Source organism: Borostomias antarcticus, assembly GCF_949987555.1.
Source record: "Borostomias antarcticus genome assembly, chromosome: 11".
Taxonomy (NCBI): Eukaryota; Metazoa; Chordata; class Actinopteri; order Stomiiformes; family Stomiidae; genus Borostomias; species Borostomias antarcticus.
In genome coordinates this window covers 8,750,440-8,760,070 of record NC_140244.1, presented here as the reverse complement: position 1 = coordinate 8,760,070, position 9,631 = coordinate 8,750,440, and the positions used below count along the sequence as shown (strand labels likewise).

General features: G+C 48.4%; 1 protein-coding gene across 1 annotated transcript; it reads right to left on the bottom strand.

Moving 5' to 3' along the window:
* Window positions 1–719: 719 nt before the first annotated feature.
* fam83c (family with sequence similarity 83 member C) lies at window positions 720–8,809 on the bottom strand. The gene is made up of 4 exons (XM_084446329.1): window positions 8,137–8,809; window positions 7,359–7,526; window positions 6,647–6,771; window positions 720–2,892 (listed from the first exon to the last, which is right to left on the bottom strand). The coding sequence occupies exons 1-4, from the start codon at window positions 8,647–8,649 to the stop codon at window positions 1,899–1,901; spliced, it is 1,800 nt and encodes a 599-aa protein (XP_084302455.1). The 5' UTR covers window positions 8,650–8,809; the 3' UTR covers window positions 720–1,898.
* Window positions 8,810–9,631: the final 822 nt, after the last annotated feature.

Below are 9,631 nucleotides of genomic sequence, written 5' to 3'. Positions count from 1 at the left end.
GAGCAGTCCCTTACCCTGCACTGAACCAGGAAGCAGTGTGGAGGGATGAGCAGTCCCTTACCCTGCACTGAACCAGGAAGCAGTGTGGAGGGATGAGCAGTCCCTTACCCTGCACTGAACCAGGAAGCAGTGTGGAGGGATGAGCAGTCCCTTACCCTGCACTGAACCAGGAAGCAGTGTGGAGGGATGAGCAGTCCCTTACCCTGCACTGAACCAGGAAGCAGTGTGGAGGGATGAGCAGTCCCTTACCCTGCACTGAACCAGGAAGCAGTGTGGAGGGATGAGCAGTCCCTTACCCTGCACTGAACCAGGAAGCAGTGTGGAGGGATGAGTAGTCCCTTACCCTGCACTGAACCAGGAAGCAGTGTGGAGGGATGAGCAGTCCCTTACCCTGCACTGAACCAGGAAGCAGTGTGGAGGGATGAGCAGTCCCTTACCCTGCACTGCTCCAACAGGAGAGGAGGATACTGAGTCCTAAGGTGAACGAGAGGACAGGCGATAACCGCTATCCTCACCCTATGCATTTGAATATCCTGGAATAATGTCTGCAGAATCCCAATCAAAACATCTTTATTGCATCAATGTTTATTTTGGTAACACTTAACAGCTCAGTAGTCCTTGTAACAGTTAACACTAGTTCAATTCACACATATAATATAATAAACATGAACATAAACCAAAACCATCTCACCTGCTTTTATTGAACTGTGCTACTTTACAACAAATGGTCCCCAGTCAAAAGTACAGTTCACATTATGCTCCAAGAGTAAGTCAACACACACTGAGAGCAGAGTTTGGACCCTGTGCAGTAGGTGTGTGATACAGCTGTTAAATCAACCAAGTGCAGTTTAGACGTTATTATTAGTATATTTACAGATTTGGGTAAATTCATACAGTACAAGTAACTGGTAAAGACACACTGGAAAAATATCTCATAGCATCACCTAACTCTTACAAATGCAGTGTACTGGTTATGGAGAAATACAAATCTCAATAATAGAAGAATGCAATTAAAAGGTATAAAATGCTAGTAGTACAGGCTACCAAGCCACAGTATCATGTTCTACTGTGGGCTGTATGGGCAGGCCAACACAGGTATGTACCTGTACTGATGTGTGTCGCCTCTCCTATTATCATCTCCTAATGGCCTGGAAAGGCCAAGCTCACCACCTTTATCCACCTCTATCTTCAGTAATACGCTCAGAGAAAACACAGGTGTGGTGTGGTTACTGTGCTCAGGGTGTGTTCAGACAGACTCAACACAGGGAGAAGAGGAGTGAACGGGACAGAGACGACAGAACGCTGACTCTGTTCTACACAAAACATAAAACAGAACCAGTAGAATACTGGGTATCACGAACAGAACCAGTAGAATACTGGGTATCAGGGACAGAACCAGTAGAATACTGGGTATCAGGGACAGAACCAGTAGAATACTGGGTATCAGGGACAGAACCAGTAGAATACTGGGTATCAGGAACAGAACCAGTAGAATACTGGGTATCAGGGACAGAACCAGTAGGATACTGGGTATCAGGGACAGAACCAGTAGGATACTGGGTATCAGGAACAGAACCAGTAGGATACTGGTAGGGAATCTAGGAACGCACCAATTGTGAAATCCTGGGCCGATACTGGTGTTTAAAATACCAATTTGGCCGATAGCCAATGCTGATAACAATGGCGGTCAACAAGGCGGATCCCTGCTGATACCGATGGACGAGCGATATTTGGGTGCATCCTGCCCTGTAGGGGACTGGGTACCAGGGGGCAGGTCTGTGAGGCAGAGTCCTGAATATGGATAATGGATGGGGTACGAGATATTGGGGGATGGTGGGGGGGTCAAAGGTCACTTCACCCAGCTCCCACCTCTGACCCCCCTCCTGGTCACTACCCTCTCAGTTGTTGCTCTTGAGCTCGAAGCGGCTGTACACCTGCTTGGACTTCAGCTTGTTGTAGTGGTTGACCAGGTCCAGCTTGCTGTGGCCCAGCGTCATCCTCTTCTGGTCGTGGCGGTTCATGGCGGCGGCGGGGGCCGGGGGGGGCGGGGGGCTCTGCTGGCTCTCTGGCTGCGTCTGGGACAGGTCTGGACCCCCCCACGCCGGGCTGTGAGGGGGGGACCGGTGGAAAATGTGGGAGTCCTTCTCCTTGCTGGGGGTCAGGAAGAGGTCGGTGAGTTTGTTGAGAAGGGGGTTAGAGGGGGTCCTCTTGTTGGGCGTGAGTTTGTTTTCGACCGCAGGGCCTTGCTGCGGCTGGGGCTTGTGGACGGGGTTCGGGCTGCTCTGGAAGAGGTTGAGCTTGTGGTCGTACAGACCAAGCGCCTGGAACTTAGACGTGGTCCCGCCCACCTTCGGACGCATGAAATCTGATGGGTCGGATTTGGTCCAGTCTATTGGCTTCGATTGGCCGATCCCAGAGGGAGGGCGTTCAGGAGCAGGGCTGTGATTGGCCCCGTTGACTCTGGTGCCCGGAGGGCTGGGGTTCTGGCCTCCTCCCCCCACTCCACCCCCCCCTCTCCTCTCGGGGCTCAGGTGTGCGTTCACAGCGTCCTTCTTATCGTGACCTTGGGTGACCTTGTACACCGTAGGTGCCATCCCTGGCGCCGCCTTGACACTGGACATGCTGCTGCTCGATGGGCTGCTGGAGTTCTCTGAACACACCCTCTCCCGGTCCCTCGGCCTATCAGGAAGGAAGTCCATGGCCATGCCCAGTGATCCCATGGCAGGGTAGGCGGGGTAGAACGGAAGCTCCTCCTCCTCTTGGCTGTGGAAGCCATCGATGACCTGTGAGTCTGCGTAGAGGCAGCGGAACTCCCGGTCGAAGCTGTCGGCGATGCGTCCGGAGAAGTGCATCACCATGTTGCTGTGCACCTGCGCCGAGAGCCACGTGAAGCTGCAGGAAGACCACACAGGAAACAGGAAATAGTTCTCGTCAGAAAACAAACCACTGTGAAATGGCCCCATTGTTGTTCCAAGAATAACCAGAGAAAACACAGAAAACAAAGAAACAAAATGTCTTTCCATCAAGTGGTGTGAGGAATAATTTCAGCTCTATTCTTGTTATTTTTATCTTCAACATCTATCAAAAATGTAATTTTCTAAAATACATTCCAGCACACACATGGCCTAGATTTAAACAAGGATGAGGCCTTTATAACCAAACACCACAGGCCACTTTCACACAGTCATTTGCCACAACAAACACCTCAAAGGTTATTTCAAACAAATGAGCTGAGCTGTCAGAATGCTCTTCTAATCTATGTCCGAAACCTCCTGGAGCCGGTAGACGAGCTTCCTGGACAAACAGTCATGGTGGTGAATCACCAGCTGCTTCTCTCCTACAGTATTTGCTAGTGGCCGTGGAAAGAAATTGATTCTTAGATGCATCGCGATTCACTCTTGAACGATCGAACCATGTGGAAAACTCATCATCGGATGTTGTTGTTTTTTTAAAGTCCCGCACTTTAAGCATAAATTCCTCACGGAGCGATGGTGAAACGTTTAAAAAAAAAAAAAAAAAATTAAACAAAATCCCAAGTTACGTAACGCACAAACGTGCCTCGTGTTTACGAGTTTTGGTGAAAATGGCCGAGCATGAGAAATAACTCCGACCGGCACCTGCTGCTTTAAAAACAAATGTATGGAATCTCTTTGGCTTTTCATTTTATAATCAATAATCATTTTAAAATCACATTGTTGCCCTCTGAATAGGAATCAAATGGAATTGTGCGGTGCCTAGAGATTCCCACCCCTAGGATTTGCTGATAGTTGTCTCCCAGACAGCTCACACTCTCTCCAACCGCCACTCAAACAGGACCCAGGCTCGTCTGAACACCGTCTGAATAACCTGAACAACCACTTTGGTCCCTCGCTCACTGGGGAAGCAGATGGACAGTTTGTTGTTTTTGTATGCTTGATAACTCTTCAAAGCCTTAGGACATACCATTAGCAATGAGTCAAGTACCAATGAACGTTGAGTAATAGTTATACAACCTGCCATAAGAGTATTTTGAAAGTCAAACTAGCTAACGTGTTGTGGAACAGGTTCTACTGAAGGCTGACCACATGCTGAGTACTGTTGAGCACTGTAAACTCATCACAGTTCAGGCGGATAACTGGTTCATTTATAATTCCAGAGATATTATACACAAGACCGCAGAGATCAAAATAAAACCACAGGGATCATATAGACCGGGTGTCAGAGATATAAAACCACAGAGTATATACACAGGGTGTCAGAGATATAAAACCACAGGGTATATACACAGGGTGTCAGAGATATAAAACCACAGGGTATATACACAGGGAATATATCAGAGATATAAAACCACAGGGTATATACACAGGGCGTCAGAGAGCTGGGATGCTTTAGGCGTGTGCGTTGGGTGAGATCCAATCAGCAGCCTCTCCCATGGAGGACTGTGTTCAGACTGAGCCGCTCTGCCCTGTCTGTGTACCTGAACCTGAACCTGCTCCCTTCCTCCTAACACCAGCCAGCAGAACACTACTCTGGCTTCCTGGTTAGGACTGGAGATAGAAACTACCCAACCCTCAACCCTCGTCTACTAGTCAAACAACCCCCCCCCCCACACCCACACGTCTCTGTTAGATACTGAGCCTGAAGCCTGGAGCTCTCTCTCTCTCTCGTCTTCACTGAGCTGATCACCTCCCCCAGGGCTTCTGACCCTGTTTGTCTCACAGCTCCACTCATTCCTACGCGCTTCTCTGTCTCTCTCTCTCTCTCTCTCTTTCCCTGTCTCTCTCTCTCTCTTTCCCTGTCTCTCTCTCTCTCTCTCCTCTCTCTCTCCCTCTCCTCTCTTTCCCTGTCTCTCTCTCTTCTCTCTCCCTCTCTCTTTCCCTGTCTCTCTCTCTTCTCTCTCCCTCCCTCTCTCTCTCTCCCCTCTCTCCTCTCTTTCCCTCTCTCTCTCCTCTCTTTCCCTCTCCTCTCTTTCCTCTCTTTCCCTCTCTCTCTCATCTCAGTTTCCCTCTCTCTCTCTCTCCCTCTCTCTCTCCTCTCTTTCCCTCTCTCTCTCCCTCTCTCTCTTTCCCTCTCTATCTGGGCATGAAGTTCAAACACAGCTTCACAAAATGGCGGAGGACAGGACCCTGTGAGCCCAGAGATGTGAGTACAGAGTGAGTGTGTATTTATCAGCGTTGATCAGACTCTCACATGGGTGTAGTTATATCCACTGCTGCCTCTTCACAATAACCTGCTGCATGTTATTGTTATTGCTCAGGTGTGCATAGCTTGTTTCAAAAGCTTCAACTTCTAGGTTATGTTACAGTAACCAGTCACACAAGAGATGTATTGTAGGCAGTACAAAGAGCTGAGGGGAGGCAGTTTGCAAACCCTCCAATACTGACTTCTATCCAGTCTACTTTCCACAATCCTCCTCTCTCATACACTGTGCTCTCATCCTTCACCAATGATGGCTTTGAAAGTTGAGCATTTTAAGGTATTTATTAGACCCATATTAGCTCTTCATATTTGGTGGTATGCTTCTGCCTCAGAAAGCTCTCTGAAGCACAACCATAAAAAAATACCATAATGTTCTTTACAGGCTCAACAGCCGAGGCAGCGAGCGGCTTGTTATCCATGGGTCCCCTGACTGATCAAACAGAGCCTACAGGCCGTGCTGTTGAGGCAGCAGCAAAACAACAGCAAACTCCTTTCATGACGCACGTCACTTGGCAGCAGTGTTGCAAGGTTTTCCTGTCTTTTAATAGACCACCTCCCCAGTCTGCTCCTGAACTAGTCTTTTAATAGACCACCTCTCCAGTCTGCTCCTGAACTGGGCTTTTAATAGACCACCTCTCCAGTCTGCTCCTGAACTGGGCTTTTAATAGACCACCTCTCCAGTCTGCTCCTGAACTGGGCTTTTAATAGACCACCTCTCCAGTCTGCTCCTGAACTGGTCTTCGCTTCGTTTGTTATGAGGCTCCGACCCTCTGGACAGGTCTTGTGAGATGGTTTATTACTCTGGGAGAGAGACGTCCACTCAGCTCCAGTATCTGAGGCAGTATCTCTCCTCTACTTCACTCCCCCAGGCTCACTGTGTACAAGTACTAATTAGGGATGCATGATATTACCAGCTCCAATAATACATGGATATGTATTTATCGGCTACATTTTAGCTGGTCATTTTCATCTCAATAATACGAAGCCAGTGTTGCTTTTAAAACAATTCTATCTTTGACACGTTTGGATCCGTTTGCTCTTAGATGTAGCCTTATTTTGTTCTTATAAAAGGCCAGATGTAGCTATAGAAAGCATTGTGCACTATCAAATATTTTGTTTTCACTTGCTCTGGTAGTACTTCACTAGAGAAAATAAATCAACAACTGAAGAGTCAGAATTGTTCTTGTTAACAATAGTGGTGTCAGATCAGAACCATGGAATATAAAATCCTCCATCTTTGCTCACTACATCTCAGCCTGTATTACCCTCAGGTTTGCATAAACTACAGGTTAACTTTTTAAAATACAAAAAGCTGAAATGTTATCATATTGGTTATTGGCCATGAGAAGCAGGTAAATATCAGTTATCGTACCTTTAAACCTCTGATCTTCCACATGGGAACCCAAACATCTACCACTAAACCAACGAGGAACTCTCTTAGATCATGGGTGATATTTAGACACCTCACCTGTAGGAGCCGGCGATGACTTCCTCACAGTCGATGATCATGAACTTCTCCTGGACCTGGCCGCTGAACTTCTTGCCACTCTTGGTGCAGTAGGTGTCTCCACACACACTCCTGACCCTCATGCTCTGAGGACACACAGCAGGTTTAAGATGAGGTCTCCACACACAAACACAACTTCTGTCTTTCACCCTGAGAACACAGACCCAGAGCTTTTCACTTCCAATCAGTTCAACCTGATGGGAACAGTTATGTAACTGCACACCTGCATCCTCCGTCCCCATAACGGTTCACCACCGAATCACACACACGCACGCACGCACACACGCACGCACGCACATCCTCCGTCCCCATAACGGTTCACCACCGAATCACACACACACACACACACACACACAAGCACACGCACACGCACACACACACACATCCTCCGTCCCCATAACGGTTCACCACCGAATCACACACACACACACACACACACACACACACACACACACACACACACACACACACACACACACACACACACACACACACACACACACACACACACACACAATCCTCCGTCCCCATAACGGTTCACCACCGAATCACACACACACACACGCACGCACGCACGCACACACACACACACACACATCCTCCGTCCCCATAACGGTTCACCACCGAATCACACACGCACGCACACACGCACACAGTCTTCCCTGCCACTCACACTCAGATGTGAGTTCTGGATGTCCAGAGCTGAGCACATGTCAACAAAAGAGTCCAGGTTCTTCTCATCCAGGAGGATGTAGACTGGGACCCGGCGCTTGTTCGCTGCCTCCATCAGATCACACAGCAGGTCCACATCTGTGAACACATCCATCACCAGCGCTATCACCTGCAACACACACACACACACACACACACACACACACACACACACACACACACACAGGAAAATGTTGAGTAATCACACACATGACGGGCACACAGGAAAATGTTGAGTAATCACACACATGATGGCTTTACTGTTTGCGTTGTGGAAGCGTTAATCATTAAAAGACACCATTGATCAGGTCTAAATCATTTCAGCCAATGTTAAGAGTATGAATAGCATTTATGCCCGAATAGTAAAGAATATCTTCATGAAGGTTATGTAGTTGTTACAGTAAACCCTCCTGAAAGCAATTTGATGAAAAATAACATGAAACATGGGTCGGTTTCCTACTTCCCTATTGATTAATCGTGGTCACTGGTCAATAAGTGACTGATTCCACTGATTTGAAGCCAGACAGATGGGTTAACGTTCCCAAACAAACAAGAACACGTCAGCCCAGCTGAGTAAGCACATCAATACATCTCAAGAAAGTGCTCAGTTGTAAAAGCACAGGTAGGCTAGCACTGTGGTGGAACCAGCAACCATGTAGGCTACAGTCCTACCCAGGGGGCTCAGAGGGTAGCCAAGAAAACATCCTCCTATTCCCCAGGCCTCTCTGTCTGGGCCTTACCTTTTTGGCTTTATTAATCAACGACCGGATGATGTCTTTGACGTTATGTGACTTGTCTCTTTGGAAATAGATCTGTGTCTCTGAGGGACCGTAGCGGAGGGGCTGCTCCGGCCAGCCGAGCTCCAGCATCGGGGGCTCCTCGTCAGACATCATGGGGAAGTAGGTCCCGGACGTGAGCTCCGACACCGTGTCCCCCTCCCCAAAGTCCCGATCGGCGCTCATTGAGCTGCTGTTATCGACAAGGCAGTTCTTGGCCGCATTCTCCGTAATGTAACGAATTTCAAGCGGCGACAAAAAGTTTAACTCCCTCTCCTCGGCCAAAACCCGTCTGTAATCCTTCTCCCCGGACTCCAGGAGGGCGTCCGTTGCCAACCGGGCCGCTTCGTTGTGGCTGAGCTCGAGCGTGGAGACCTGTCGCCATGGGTTCTTCACCTCCTCCAGCCGGGTCGCGAGCTTACCGAGAGGTTTGCGCCCGGAGTTTTGCGTCGGCCTCAGGTGATCTGAGCTTATCATTGTGCCTGATCAGTAGACCTACGGGAAAACCGACGGCACAAGTCCTCTGTCCTTTATATTATCCCAATACGTATCCGAAATAGGAAACTTTCATCCAAACGGTAGCCTAAGTCCTAGTTTACAAATTCAAACGGTGTAGCCTAAACCAAATGGACGTGGCCTCTCCAGTTCCAGTTCATGACTCCACAGTAGCCTAATCCCCGAGGGCCGTTCGTATTGTTGGCATGTTCAGAACCGCACCTCCCTCTGCTCTCCCTGTCGTACACCTGTATTTAACCTGCTTTCCAACTCGGTCGACTCCACCTCCCTCTGCTCTCACATGATGCAATACAGTCCCGTCTCAATGGCTGCGGCGACGCGGAGGGCTTTACGCTTAAGGTTGGTTACTTAAGGTTCCTCCAAACCCGCCCCCCCTTCAAAGTGGATAGAGTAATTAGGTGACAAAGAAGGATCACCGTTTTGGCTCTCATGAATAAACAGTTGTTCATAGCCTACAATCTTCCCAGATTCTTTGTTACAGGGGACTAATTCATTGAACGTTTTCCAAGTCAAATAGATCAGAGGAGCAGGATAGTACCTCGTGTAGACCTCCACATCTGAGCAATACTCATATAATTAATAACAACATACTATAATAGGCTACATCAGTATGTATGCTAATGTGTTGTACACCTCACAATGGAATTTTCCCAATTATAGAACAGCACGTGCATGTGTGGGAGTGTGTTGAGCACCTTCATGCGTATGAGAGGTTACCAAACAGGGAGCGGCTTGTATTGAGATGGTTGAGCTCACAGACGTACAGAATTTGACTGGTAAATGAGGAAGAGCTGTTCTTTGGAGTAGCATAGGCCTTCTGTGTCTCTGAGTGTTCACACAGGAATGGTCACAAGGATGAAGACGAAGGCAGCAGCTCTAGAACTGGTCATCTCAAAGTCACAACACGCTGGGTAGATTATAATATAGCTGGACTGCAATACCC

Bases quoted from the DNA above. Each gene is read 5' to 3' on its own strand.
- fam83c (XM_084446329.1), bottom strand. From the start codon at position 8,649: ATGATAAGCTCAGATCACCTGAGGCCGACGCAAAACTCCGGGCGCAAA. The intron at 7,527-8,136 runs GTAAGGCCCAGA...TGTGTGTTGCAG, and splicing joins TGATTAATAAAGCCAAAAAG to GTGATAGCGCTGGTGATGGA. The intron at 6,772-7,358 runs GTGAGTGGCAGG...GTGTGTCCTCAG, and splicing joins TCCAGAACTCACATCTGAGT to AGCATGAGGGTCAGGAGTGT.